The sequence below is a fragment of the Hetaerina americana genome, unplaced genomic scaffold (genome assembly GCF_022747635.1).
Source record: "Hetaerina americana unplaced genomic scaffold, ioHetAmer1.1.p SCAF_7, whole genome shotgun sequence".
NCBI classification, from domain to species: Eukaryota; Metazoa; Arthropoda; class Insecta; order Odonata; family Calopterygidae; genus Hetaerina; species Hetaerina americana.
In genome coordinates, this window is record NW_027287316.1 from 82145890 (window position 1) to 82160986 (window position 15097).

The window sequence follows — 15097 nt, forward strand, 5'->3', positions numbered from 1 at the left end:
AACTGCGGGAGATGCCGCAAATGTATGGTATTTCGTCACAACATCTTGTTCCTTTAAAAGCCCCAAAATTTCAGAGTTTAAGAGGAAGCCTCGGTAGCTTAAGTGGCTAAAGCACTCGACCGGATATTGAGGGATCTGGGTTCGAATCCCAGTCAAGGCGAATGATTTTTACACTCTGAAATTGTTGCATTGCCTTATAGTTTATTTAGAAATGTAGGATTTGGCCAGCATAGGTTGAGGAGAATGGGCAATAATAGTGGGACCTCTTTGGTTACCACATTCTGAAGGGCCAAAAACACACTGAATGTCCATCCATTTATGAATGAGGAATTATAATGTTTTCTTTTTGAGTTAAGGGTAATGGTGAACAGAATCAATCCTTTATCTATATAATTTTTCAAGCTCCATGCTAATTTCAATGTAAAAATTCATGGAATTTCCATATCAGTTTTAATGAAACATAGTTCTCGGATCTCCTGCTCTTTTTATTGTTTTGCTGTGCGTCTTGTATTTCGATAAAAGGCTGAAACAGTCACAGATGGTAGTCGATTTTTGTTTAATCTAACAGATTCATCTACTCCTAATGAAAAAATATTAAAAATAATTTTTGTACAGTTCAGGTAATGGTATTTGAGTTGCCTGAAAAAAATCTATCTTGTGCACATGAAATGAGACATAATTCTACCATTTCTATGCTTTGGTCAGTGTATAAGTGTCTCATAAGTCATAACCGTAAGTTACCGCCATTTGCTGCTCTTAAGATTGAATGCTGACAGTTTAGGCTGTGGTATTGAGTGTCACTTGAGGGATCTATGGTAAATTATAGCAGCAGCCACTGGAAGTTTAATCAGACAATGGTTTCAAACTATTTAGAAAACAATTTTAGCGATAGAAGAAGTGGGAGACACACCTTGGATGTAACTACATGTACATAATAAGACAAAAGGTTACTTACTTCAATGTTAATATGTATGGGTCATTCAAAGAGTCCTAAAGAAAAAATAGAAAAACATTATTTTGTTTAGTATTTATTTTTCAATATGATCCCCTTGAAGTTCAAGACACTTCCCAGCATCACTCCAACTTTTTGAAGCTAACCAAAAAGCAGGATTTCAGGAGGTCCTCAGAATAGGAATATGCGTGAGCAATGGCCTCGTTTGTCATGAATAATTTTTGCCGAGCCATTTTTTCAAGATTGGAAATAAAGATAAGGCCCTGGGGGCCAAATCTGTTGAATGCGATGGATGTTGTAATAATGCAAACATTAAATCCACAATTTTCGTCATCAAAACTGTAGGTGTGCATTCATGGATTGTCTTCTGGGAAATGAATTTTTTTCTTTGCCAAATGTAAAAGGTTTTTTTTTATTTCTTTGCTCAATCAGTGCAAAAACAGAACGTAATTCTCTTAATTTATTGTTTGTCGTTTTTGCAAGTAATCGATGTAAATGATTATGCATGCATCCCAAAAAACCATGGCCATTACCTTGTCGGCTGATATCACTGTCTTTGGAGTTGGATTGCCTTCAGAAACTTACTTTTTCCATTGTTCCTTTGTCGTGGTCGTGCAGTATCCATGTTTCATCCAAAGCTATGCATCGATGCAGAAACTCTTCAGGATTCCAATGGAAAGCACCAAACCAGCATCCAAATCTACCTCATGGCTGCGTTTATTCTCCACCGAGAGCAAATGCGGCACCCTTCTTGCCGAGAATTTTTTTCACCCACAATTTTTCGTACAAGTTGCCATTATGTGGATTTTGTCGGTCATTTTGGCACAAGTCATGTTCAAACTCATCCACCCTATTGTGTTGACAGTCACAAACACGAGAGCCGATCTCTAATGAACTTCATCCATCGCTTTCTGCGTTAAGCCTTTTAAATATAAGTGTGAAATCACTGCTTGAACCTAATTTTTTGTCCATTTTTCTGAATAAGCACTAGTTAGTTGCTTCAATTGAGTATGATTATGAAGCCACATGATGGATGGTTGTAGCGGAAACTTAAGCAGTGAATAATTGAGGGATGAGGCTTACCAAAAGCAAACCTTTTCCAATAGAATGATGGCTATCTCTTGGATTTTCTAAGGACGTATTTTGAATGACCCATCTTGTTTGAAGTAAATCTGAAATCAGTTCGAAGAGGGATGCAAAAGTTACGCTTTTATAATATTTTCCCCTCCCATATCAGTATTACACACACCTTGATTGTACAGTTTTATTCGCTGGTACCCCAAGAAACATGATTTCCCCCGGAAAACAAATTTTGCTGTTCATTGACTTGGCTTGACTCTGACTGCAAATGTGACTGTTGCATGAATTTTGGTCTTTCCATTGGATAAGAACCGGAGGCCCCCCCACCCGGGAGACGTGTGGAACAGTTCAAGCCAGCGGATGCAGGAGGGGCCGATCGGGCTCCCTAGCGGAGGAGGCCCACACCACAACCACCACCACCATCACCACCAGCAGCAGCAGCACCAACAGCACCAACAGCAATATGGTGGAGGGCACTTCCCCATGTCGCCAGGCGCTCCCCATCACCACGGGGAGCGGGGGGGTGAGACACTGCAGCACTTCCGGCCCACCATGCAGCCGGGGCCGCTCTTCTCGCATGTGGCGGCCCCCCCCTCAGTGGCACCTCCCATGGGTGGCATTCCCAATCAACCGGGGCTCATGGTGCACCAGCCACAGCACCACCTGCACAACGTCCTGAGGTCGGCTCCGCCCATGCACGGCGGCAGTGGCGGTGGGATGGGGCAGCACTTGATGCAGCAGATCCCACCCCAGGAGCAGCCTCACAGCCGCATTCCGCCCCCGGGGTTCTCTCCCAACGAGGGTCGCTCTATTCCATCGGTGCACCACGGAATGGTATGTGCTGGATGTCTGGAGCTATTGATCTTGATTCAGTCATTCTGCTACATTTATGGTATTTTCCCATCCCCCATAAAGCGCACGTTATGTTTACACAAATGTCCAGATGATCGAAATAAATGACGATGCGCGTTATGTAATGAAAATTGAAAAAATCCAAACATAGACGTATTTTTACACACACTGTATATAATTTTTAGGTGGTATATATATATATATATATATATATATGTGTCTACAGATGTGTGGCATCTATACACGTTCAAGATAACTATGAAGCCCTGGACGTCTGGTATCTATACAAATTCATGATAACTACAAAGTTCCAGGTGCATGTTGTTGATGGGAAAGTACGGTACTTTAATTCTTTAGTAAAAATAGCAAGAAACTTATCCAGAGATAAGTTTAAGAGGCACAAGGAATAAGGCTGAAAAAGATTTTGTGTTTTGTTGCTGTCCTAAAATTAGGAAAAGGTGGCACTTGAAGCTGCCTCTGAGGTCATCAGAGCTACAAATCATTTTCTTAGTATTCTAAAAGCTATGATTGAGGGTTGAGGAAGAAGCCGTGCACTTTCACATGAAGATTTACTACTTCATACAACCATGGTTTCGATGCTGCACATCGGGTGACTTACATGATAATAATAAATCCCTATGTGGAAGTGCAAAGTTTCTTTCTCTATCTTCATCATGAAGGAATTCTGCAAAGTTAAGCCAGAAAGTGTTATGTTTTTCTAAAAGCAATGGTAAATTTTATGTAAAACGTTTTGAAGCACATATCCTGCCAGTTGTAGACTTGATAATTGTCGGTAGCATTGAGAAATTGGCCCCATTCCGACTTTATAACTCAGCAGTCCCATCTATTAATCTGTTTACATGGCTAAGGTGAAATGCTCTCGGTCTGACAATGAATGACTGCGATTTTCAGTTAAAAATGATTTTATTTTTGTACATAATCTCCCTTGACTTCAGCACACACGGTCCAGTGTTTCTCCAACATCATTAGTATTCCTTCCCGGAAGTAAGAGTCTGGAAGGCTGTGAAAATATCCATCTACGGCCCTTTCAACCTCTTCATTGGATGCAAATCTCTTCCCAGAAACAAATTTCTTCAAGTTGGGAACCAATGGAAGTCTTAGGGTGCTAAATCAGGAGAATAGGGGGGATTACCGAGCATATTGTACCCCAAGTCCCATAGTTTTCCCATCGCTAACGCTCATTTGTGAATACATGTGTTGTCTTGGTGAAAGATTTCCTGTTGTCTTGGTGAAATTTTTTCATCTTCAGGGCAGGCTTCTCATCTCTCAAATTTTGGCATCCAGCCAGTTAAGAAGGTTGGCGTAGCATTCGCCTGTTTAATGTTCTGCCTTTTTCAAGGTAATCAATTAACAGGATCCCTTTTGTATCCCAAAACACAATGGCCATGACCTTTTCGACAGATGAGATCATTTTCACTTTATTTTAGGCTGAACCACTGGCTCTCCACTCGCTGCTTCGACTGCTGTTTCTTTTCTGGCGTGATGTGGCGGTTCCATGTCTCATTCATGGTGACACATTGCCGCACACAATCTGTCGGTTCCCCCTCGATGAATCAGTCCACACGTGGCTGTGAAAATCATTTACGCATTCGCTTTTGCTCAGCATTCAGCAAATGCGGCACTCACCTTGTGCAGAGCTTTTGCATCCCTTGTTCTTTGCGCAAGATGTTTCGAACTCTTTCTAACCCCACAGCCTTTCAGCAATATCACTCACCTTCACTCGCCTATCGTCCAGAAAGATATAGTGCACCTTTTCAATGGTTTCCGGTGTGGTTGTGATTTTGGTCGAGCTTCGCATGGGTCATCTTTGAGGGATGTGGGACCACGTTTAAACTCAGCTGCCCACTTTATAACAATTGGCATTGAAGGAGCAGAATCCTCGTACTCTTTAGTCAACTTTGGATGAATTTCCTAATGGGGTTAATCCATCTGAAACGAAGAATTTTACGATCACACAATATTTAACGTTTTCCATTTTAACGAAAAACACAAAATATGTTTGCTGCATCAATATATGTAAATAAACTACTTGAGAGAACAAGCTGAAACTAGTCTTAAGAAGTAATGACACATGTACCCAGGCAGTAGTCATGCATTTATGCTGACTGGAATGCAATCTCTTGTGTCAGGACGAGAACGTTTCAACCTTACCCTTGTAATGCAGTAGAATCAGCCTCGCTATGGTAACAGTGCCAATATTTCCAGATATTCTGTAAATCTGCATTTCATGTGCTTAACCCTCTTAGTGCGGCGGGCCAATATATCGGCTTTCGTATCCCTGGCGAAAAGTGCGGCGGGCCGATATATCGGCTCTTGCGTAGGCTATTGTTTAAATCGCTGTAACTGATGGTTTTTTCTTTAATAATTTATGGTTTTTGTGCTATCGATAGGTTGAATTCCATAGAATTACGAAACTTATTTTTTAATTTTTTATTAGCAATTTTAAATGCTTTTCAAAAAGTATAATTCTTACTATAATTTTTCGTTCAGTTTTGTACATGTCGGGAAGCTCAGCCTAATTGTTTGCTCGTTTTTTTTTCTAAGTGGTCTTTCCACTATGAAAAGCCACTGAAAGGCTACTAATCTGTTTTCATCTGTAATCTCTTGAATGTGTTGTGGTGTCATGGTGTTGATATATAGCTGCTTATTCAGACTTTGTTGAGACGATGGAGAACACTGCTTTGTAATCATTTTGGTTTCTCTTGCCGTCCATCCTGTCTAATCAATTGCTCCCTGTGTAATGGATTACATTGTCAGCAGTTCTCTGTGAGTTAGAACTTGGTTTTTTTCTGCCTTTAGATTGTAAGCACATTGCCGCAGTCTCAAGGAAAGGGGAAAAGTCCCAATTTGACTCAGTGAGATCAGCCTTTTCAACAAAATCGAACTATGCAGAGGCTGACAAAAAAATTTGCAATTCACTGGTTTTTCTTTATTTATTTACAATATTTTCTGCGTGTCTTTTTGATTCTTTATTATATTTAAATATCGTAGTTTAATTGAAAAATATTTTTAAAAAACATTAGTTTTGTGTCTAAAAATCGAAATATAATTGCTGAAAAAATATTCTTCAAATTTATGATACTGTAGTAATTACATTTATTTTTCAGATGATGTAAATGTATTACATCATTATTAACTACAATATTATATTTTAAAATAAAAAAACTGCATATGGATATCTAAACAAATAACTTCATAATTTTTTTTTTCTAAGGTGATACATTTTCTTAAATTACCCCTCGCACTTCTCACTAGTACCCCTGAAATCCCCGCCGCACTAAGAGGGTTAAGGTCCTTCAGGAGATTATTGGCGTATACAGTCCAATCCCATATTTGTTTCAAAAATTTGTCATTTTATGAAAATAATCGGTGTTCACACAATTCCGAAAAATTGATTTATTTTTGGTTTTAAATTTGCCATCAAGATGCCCAAAATGCATGAATGTGTGGAAACAGTGGCAAAAATTGTCACGAAAACTTTGTTTTTATCTCATACACCAAAAAACTAATCCTGAGCATTTTAGAAGTGGTTTTCTTATGCATAAATCTATCCGTTGCCTTATTGGTGCTGCTTTTGGTGCGTGGCACACCTCAGTCGCCGTGGCATGATCCTCCCATCAACCGCTCACCCATGGGAGGGCAGCACATGTCAGTGCAGCAGCACTCGGCATTCCACCACGATGGCGGGGCCCCGAGGCCATTCCTTGGGGAGCGGCCCGGCACCATTCAGGGCGCTGCAATGCACCACCACGCATCCGTGGCGGCAATGTCCGCACCCCCACCCCCTTTCCACTCGAGCAACATCCCCCAGGGCCCACACCCACCGCAATCACACCACGTGCCGCCCATGCAGCACAGCCCAATGCGCCAGAACTCCTTCAACAACTCTCCCCCCGTGGGGAACGAGGCCGGGAACTCAGGTGGGCACAACAATGGGAGATTTCCAAGGCAGGGGAACTTCCAGCAGCAGCAAGGATACTCCCGTGCACCTCCATCTCATCAAGGTTTGTTGGCATTGTTTTGAAATTGATGTCTGACTCTAAATAACTGGCTCAGCGATGAATGTTTGGCTCTTAAGGTCAACCGGTGTTGCTGTGTCTTGGTATTAGTGCTGAAACCAGAATCAAAATGAAAAAGGGTGATGGCAGAACTGATATTAATGTAGAATGAAACTAATAATTTATGTGACAATATTTTGCATAATATTCAACTTCACCCAATTATTTAGTGGTATGCTCAAATAAGCTTGTGCCATTAAAGGTAATAGAAAAGCTTCTAGCATAACATTCTTGAGCACCAAATTGATGCCAAATCTCACTTCATTTTCTCTGTTAACATATATTTCAAATGATAATTAATTTTGCTTTTATTTCCTTTGGAGTAGTTATGTGTGGCATGTTAATCGAAAAGTCACGAAATGTTATATTTCTTTTCTTTTATGCTAGGGGCCTGGTTTCTATTTAAATTGCCAACAATAGTGCCACGGCTGGTTACTCATTGTAGGTGCATCATTATTTCATCTAAATATTGTTTTGTATTTTATCATGAAGACCAAAAGATACATATGCGTTGGTTTTCAATCAGAAGCAAGAACTGAGAAGTTGAGACTTATGAAGAACATGTGTAGGGAGGGGAGCACTCACGGGTTAAAAGAACAACGTACAAAGGGATTAGGGGACTTTTCTTTTCACTCTGCTCTTCCAAACGGGCTTAGAGAGCACAAGAGCAGTTGTTTGCCATTGTAAAGTTTGCGGGTTTACATTGCAGGAAATGAGAACAGGGAGAGGCCCATCTAAAGATAAGAGGTAGAGTGGTTTGCTGTGCCGTGTGCTATCAAATGTTGGGGGCAAAGTAAACCCCTCATGTTGTGCTGTTAGCAGTGATAGTATTATAGTTCTAATAGTGTGTATTTTTGCCATGCCTTAAAAGCTTCGTTTGGGGTAAGCTCAGCCCATGTCCTATGAAAGCCAGCCATGGCATTACCCCTTGTTACTGTGGACATATGCATTATTATTGCTTTGTTCTCAAAATTAGTTTGGTCAATAAAAAACGTAGGCCACTCTGAAAACCTTGACAAATGAGTTATGGGGATCATTAAAAAAAAATTAAATCTTTTCTTGTAAACCTCAGCCACTTGCTCAGGAAATCTGGGTAAATTATGACAGTCAATTTGTTCATGAATGTGGGAAAATGGGGAAGAGAGGCAATTTTGGCGATGGAAGTTGATAATTTTACATGAGATTAAGGGAATCCTGATAGGAATTATGCTCCTTGTAGTTGTGAGATCGGCTGATATTTAAATGCGATGAAGAGAACATGGCAAAAGATTTTCACCCTCTTTCTTGTGCTCCGTTGATCTCTAATGGATATTATATGACACATTTGGGCACCATTGCGTTAGAGGCATGCAATTCAAATTTGTTATCACCTCATCAGATAAAAATATTTGGCTTTTTTTCTCCAAAAGTTAAGTTGGCAGTAATTGGTAAGTGCCATTAAGCAAAGTAATTGTAATCCAACCTGGGTATCCCAATAAATTAATATATTCCTATTATTAAGATAACTAATTTATCAAGTTGTTATTTAAAAAGAGCTTAACTTGAGAAAACGGTACATGTTTTCATTTGTAATTTTAAGTTATAATGACCAAATGCGTGGTTTCTGCTGTTCCCCCAATTATTTAAATGTTTCAATCTGCCATCAAAGGATATTCAAATGCATTTATTTATTTATGTAACAATTAACCCAAAAAAACAGCCGAACTGGCCTTTACAGTCGATTTTCATGAAGTGATCAAGGAGTAAGAAATAATAAATAATTACAAAATACATAACAAGGATAGAATATGGTTAAATATAAATTGTTTGATATTGCTAAAATATTTATTGAGTATCACAGCTGTTGTTGTTTGATGTTGCTGCAGGATTTGTTTAGTGGCACTTGAATTCCATGAGATAATGGTGAAGTTTCTATGGATGAATATTATTAATGGAGTTAATCACTTGTTTATATTTAGATTGGGTGGCCTATTGTTCAAGGTAGGTGTAGGGTGGACACAGACTGAGCATGATTACATTTCTTAGTTTTCTCTAGTTGGACACAACCTGACACCTCAGACTACAATAAGCTGCTCTTCAATTCCACATACCTTCCCTATCTCCTGACAATATGTCTATTATTTTCCATAGAAATATTTTCATTCTTTACACCTTATAAAAATGATACCATTTTTTAAATAAATTAAATGACCAATACAGATTTCTCCTTTGGTCTTAAAGGTGTGATTTTTATTCCCCCTGGCATTTTACGGAGGAAAGCCACCTTGATATTCAGTCACTTTTCAGTTGCTCTCGGTTAGTTCATTCGTTTAGGATTTTATTTTCTACCGATATATTCTACCAGAATAGTAATTATTAATATGTAATATTCACAGAAAATTATGTTAGACCTCTCATACTTAAAAAGCAAATGATAATGTAGTATTAGTTGTAGGGGAGGTCATTTGAGATGCACAGGATATGATAAAAGGGTGTGGAGAAATCCGGCATCGGCATTAGCCCACTCTAAATGAAAGGTGGCAAGGGATCCGCAGTTTAAGGGCCCATCCCACGGATGGCATACTAACTCAAAGTGCTCTCCACGAAGCGTCTCAAGTAGGGATCAGGATACCACTGAACAATATCTTCCGCCTCCGGGATTCAAACCCAGGCCCTCTGGGTAGGAAGCCAGTACATTAGCCACCACTCCATCATGATCCCCAGGTGATAATGTCTTAATGTGTTTGTTTTCCATGGAAACTCAAATAAGAAGAGTCAGTTGGGTTTTTGTTCATTGAGACTTGATGAACCTCGTATTTCGCTAGTTTGCAAATGGTATTAAATAGTAATTTGACTCCCTCTCGATGATGTGTGCTGTGCGAATTGCCCCCGTCTACCCTCCCACCATAAGTTGATCCTAATGAATCCAAAACAGTGTATTTATTCATTGGGTAAAATTTTGAGCTTCACTATTGTAAAAAAACAGTAATTGAGAAACTAAAGGGAATTATTTTTGACGAATGCTGCTTCATGTAAGTATATCAAGAAGTTCTCATTCACCAAGGTAATTAGACAGATGCCCTGCTCTGAGCCTTTCCGTATGGAATGCCTTTGGACATCAAGCAGCGGATGGGATGAACGTGAGGAGCATAGCCGTTCTCTAAATCATGGAATGGATTTGCGAGATAAAGATGTCTGGTGCATTTAATTTGGTGGATTTTAAGACTCCTTTCATGCTTAGAAGTTGCCTCTGCATGGCAACTAATTCTACAACATTATGGAGGACTTGAGGTGAGACTGAGAGCCAAAGTTGTAGTGTGTTTGAGCATCGGTTGATCGAGGGGAATGTGGAAATGGAAGGGAGGCCAGAGAGGGAGCTTAGTGGCTGTGGCACAAGTGAGGAGAGTGGGCAGTGAGTTTGTGTTTACTCGTGTGGTGGGAGAGTTTTCAGGATGGACCAATGGTGGTATAGAAGAGCAGCTGTGTTCATCCGCTAAAGCATTGAGTGGCACAGAATAACTTCTAAGAGTATAAAGTGCCTCTTCCACTCAATTATTTTATGTCTCATATCAAGTTTATATTATTGAAATAAACTTGGCTTCGTAGTCTTGACAATAAATGAAATATGGTGGTGTGGACAATTTTTTTTGATTGCATAAATTGGGCTCTCATAATGTTTGTTGAAATGATGCCCCATCATTTCCATTGCTCTCACACATTTTTGTGTGTATGGTTTACCAGTGAATGAAAAATAATAAATATTGATGGCTCCCATGGGTGAATCATAGTAGCATCTTGGTGCCAAAAATGTAAATGATGGTGGCATAAAGTGTCTTGACAAAACACCTGCGAGTTATCTCATTTGTCTATATGGTTAGGTATAAAAAGCTTTCCAATAATATTTTCATATTTACAAATATTGTTTTTCCAATCTGAAACAGTGCAAAGACTCGGAAAACTCATTAATTATGAGAACCAAGAAAGCAGCAAACACAAAAAAAGTTTGTTTTTTTCAATAGATACCATTCTTCCAGAATATGTCTGTTATCCAGGTGGCAATTTTTCAGTGGAATGTCTCATAAGAAATGAAACATGGTAATGTTAATTTGAGAACCTTCACAGTGACCACTAATTCCTCATCTTTCTTCTGCTGCAGGTTTGAGACCTAACCGAGGCTCGGGTCACATGTCTCAGGGTCGTGGAGGTCTGGGATCAAGGAGAGGCATGGGGACGCCCAACTCCCGCCCCCAAATGGTAGCACCCAAGGCTGCCGGTGAGGACCAATTCCCCCCCAAGCGAACAAACCTCCAGGATGGCAGCAGCGGCTCCTTGCCTGCCATGAAGGTGTCCCCCCCCAAGAAGAGGAAAGTGGTAAGCCTATACACACGTATCTATCTCGTGAGACCTCCCTAGTACGTCCTCATGGCTACTATGGAACGAGTCCATTGGGAAATGGCTCGTGGAATGTCAAGTAGACCGTTTTGTATTTCAAGCAAGCCCTGATTGAAATGAAGATGTTGAGAACTATTAGCTGTAAATATCTAAGGTGCCAATCCTATGGCAAATATTCAATATTTAAGAAATGCTCTATACCGATATTTCCATCAACCAGGTGACCATCCACTGGAGTGGGAACTTTTGAAAATGGGGAAGACTTGAAGTATTGAAGTACTGCCCGTGGTCAAGTGAATATGTTTCGAGTGGGGGAGGTAGCAGGGATTGGTTTCTTGGGGTGGGGGGGAGGCTAGACTGGGAGTAGGGAGGGAAGATGCATTTTCTATTGTACTCTTAAGCCTGCGTACTTCTAAACTCGGGTTGAGCGAGGGAGCGTCGTTGATTGGTGGCTCATGATTTTGTCTCTGTGTAGACGCATGCACAAGCTCTTGGTGGCATCAAGCTTGAAATTTTGCAGTCCCCCAAGAAGTGATAAATCTTCTAGAATAATTGAATGGGAAGTTTCAAAAATTTGTTAAGCAATTACCGGTTTTTTGAAAGGACTGTTTTTATAGTGAGCCAAGTATTCTTTGGACCTCTTGTTGGCATTGCGTGTTGGCCCTCTCTATGACGTGCTCGGCATGTGCTGCCGAGCACGTCATAGATTGCAGATTTTTGTAGAGAGGACGTGTTGCGTTTGCAATTACCTAGTTAGTTTCGTGGGATGTTATGGTTTCTGAGACGGATATTGCCTGCTTTTTTGAAAATGTTTTGGAGGCCTTCTGTAAGTTCAGGTTCCAACAAAATGGAGAAGTATTTCTTGGGGTGTTGTAGTGTGGGGGGGGGGGAGATTATTTGCAAGTTTTTTCTTACGATTGATGATCAGTTTATCTATCATGTTAGAAGAGTATCCGTTGATGTGGCTTGTTAACCACAAATGATGAATATTGTTTGGGACGTCAAGTGAAAGTGACTTCCTCTGAAATAAAATGACTAAATCCACAATATGGATTTGAGTGCTCAAAGAATCAAAGTTCACTCTATAGTCAAGGCCAGGTGCGTGTCATTAGGTACTCTTGTTTTCAATTTTGCACAGAAAAGGGTGGGAAAAATATCTTGGCGAGATGGGTGCTATGTTTGCTCTTGGTGAAGAATAAACAAAAGTGTAGTGTTGTTTTGGAGGCTGTTTTGGTGTTTTCCAAATGCAATCCTGACAAGTTTCTGCGTTGATGCATAACTGTGGGCGAAACATGGATGAACCACTACATTCTGGAGATAAAGGAGCTTAGAAAGTGTGAGTTTACAGAGGCTCCAAAGAAGGTGAAGACTATGAAATCGGTCTCAAATATGATGGTCGTGCTTTCTTTTGATGCATGCGGAATCATTTACCTTGAATACTTACAAAGAGGACAAATGATAAATGAGGGGTCCCATAATGCATAGGTATTGCCATCGTTGAGCAAAGCATTCAAGCGGTTGGAGAAAGTGTATTGAATTAAAAGAAGATAATGTTTGTCAATAAAAAATTCCCCGAAACAATGTTTATCTGTTTTATTCTGATGACTCATTGAAGGACCCGTGTATTTTTTATCTCTTGCAATTTGACCCTAGTTATTCTTGTATTCATAATCAATTATAAATTGTTGCCCGAGAGTGGTTATTGCAGTGAAACTTCACATTTACTCTTGAAATTAAAGAAGTGTGTATCAGTAAAAAGTGTGTAGTCTGGTCAGTTTTGATAGTTATTGAATTCCTGAGTAGTCTTCCATTTTTGGCATTTATGGAATGCACAATTAGTTGACCCAATATTGTATTCGGCGTTGCATGCATAGCAAATGAGTTTTATGATTTAATTTTATTGAGTTTATTTTGGAAATATAGATTCATGCAAATGAGTTCAATGAAAAAGATAATAGTGGTGATTTATTCGTGAAATGGTATTCAAATACTGTTTTAATCTCTTTTTCAGCGGAAAATAGTGAAAAATAATTTGCTGGAAGTGGAAACAGTGGATACATTGCCAGACACCACTACTACTGGAGACAAGGAAGCCACAGCGGTAATAATTGAGTTTATATTATTTTAATTGCATTTAAAGTAGCATTGCTGTATGTTGAAGATGTGTTTTGAGATCCCTCAATGTATGTTTGAACCAGGAGGATGTCTAAAATGTCAGTTTGTCTAAAAATCAGGATTTCCAGCCCTGTTGACAGCAGGGATGCCTCTTAGTTTAGAGATGATTCGCTGGTTAACTTTCCACATTGTAGTATTTTCTTCCTATTAAAGTTTGGGCGTTTTTGATTGTCTTCTTGGTTTTATATGTTGATAATCTCGTGTTAAAAGGCCAAAAACGTGGCTGCTTTCGGTAGTGTGTTCAAATAATCAAATTATTACTCTTGCGTAGAGGAACCACAGTGCAGTAGCATGGTCAGATTCAGAATTAATCATCTGAATCTGGAAATTTTCCTTGGATGTTGTAAATGACGAAAGTTAATGTGGAAATATTTAGATGATTTGAATTGACTCTTGCGTGTAATTTATTGTATTCACTGAACGACAGAGGGATGATAGCAGCGCCAAGCCTGCCGAGCCAGTGGATGCGGAAATCCTTAAGTACCAGAAAATGATAGAGGAGCAGAAGCAGTTGAGGGAGGAGGTCCTGAGGAGGAAAGAGCAGAGGAGGAAGCTGATGGCCCTCCAGAAGCAGAGGGAGCTCCAGGAGAAGGCTGCAGGAGGTGAGCGGCTGAGCCACCCGTGCTCCGTGGCTCATTTTCAGAGAAAACTGACGGTGGACCATTCCATTCATTAACAATTTAGAGGCTCACCAAGTCTGCCCGAGCACGAGGCCATTGGTTTTTTATCTAATTGATTTTGAAAAGAAGTAATCCCTGACCTAAGTCATTCTCCTAAAAAAACCTTCATCTAGAGTTCAAGGTGACTAAAAATTCGTAGTTTCGCCATCATTAGAAGGTCTGCAAACTATTGTTACTGTTGCATTAAAGGTGAATCAGTCAAAATTCTATTAAATGAAATTGCATTGAAAAATATTCATGGACCGAAGTTGCTAAACATGTTTCATACCTCTGCTTAAACTTTCTCAGATGCTGACTGCCTGTACCAGAAAAAATATGTTATTTTTCTAGTGTTTGCGTGTCACGTGGAAGAATCTATCCCATGAATGAAAGTGTCAATTGTAGAGAAATGCAAATTGTGTGAAAAGAAAAAAAGTGGCTCATATTGTGAAACCAACTGGTTTGCATTTGGAAAAGCAAATTAGGTAACCTCATGTCATAGCAAATGGAGAAACTGAGCAATGTCACTGTACTAAATTTGACTATGACTATCAAGAGTTCAACTTTAAAATTCTTTGAACAAAAGAATAGCTTCTGAGACAATGTGGTGTAAATTCAAAGTAGCAAATTTTAATAGGTTTATCAATAACGATTACATTGTTTTCAAGTTGTATCATATTTGCTTATCAAGAATTATTTATTATAATCAACATATGACACACCCATTGGAGTAATTACATAGTATTAAGCAAGTTACTTTCGCATTGTAGTTGCTTGCATTCTCCTCCTTTCATGTGCTGTGCCCAAAAATACAGCAAATGCAAGTAGAAGCTCACATTTCTGTCATAAATGGCACTTTGAATATGTACACTATACTGCCGTTTTCAATTTTATAATCCAAATACCTCGCATTAGTACCTCAATTATAA

General features: G+C 39.5%; 1 protein-coding gene across 2 annotated transcripts in view; it reads left to right on the forward strand.

Moving 5' to 3' along the window:
• The window catches only part of LOC139696778 (RNA-binding protein 33-like), a 33317-nt gene that overhangs the window by 2919 nt on the left and 15301 nt on the right, over window positions 1-15097 (forward strand). For both annotated transcript variants that reach the window (XM_071595615.1, XM_071595616.1), the window contains exons 3-7: window positions 2342-2866; window positions 6501-6909; window positions 11099-11313; window positions 13346-13435; window positions 13937-14111. In XM_071595615.1, the coding sequence (XP_071451716.1) occupies window positions 2342-2866; window positions 6501-6909; window positions 11099-11313; window positions 13346-13435; window positions 13937-14111 (1414 nt within the window). The remainder of the gene's footprint in view (window positions 1-2341; window positions 2867-6500; window positions 6910-11098; window positions 11314-13345; window positions 13436-13936; window positions 14112-15097) is intronic.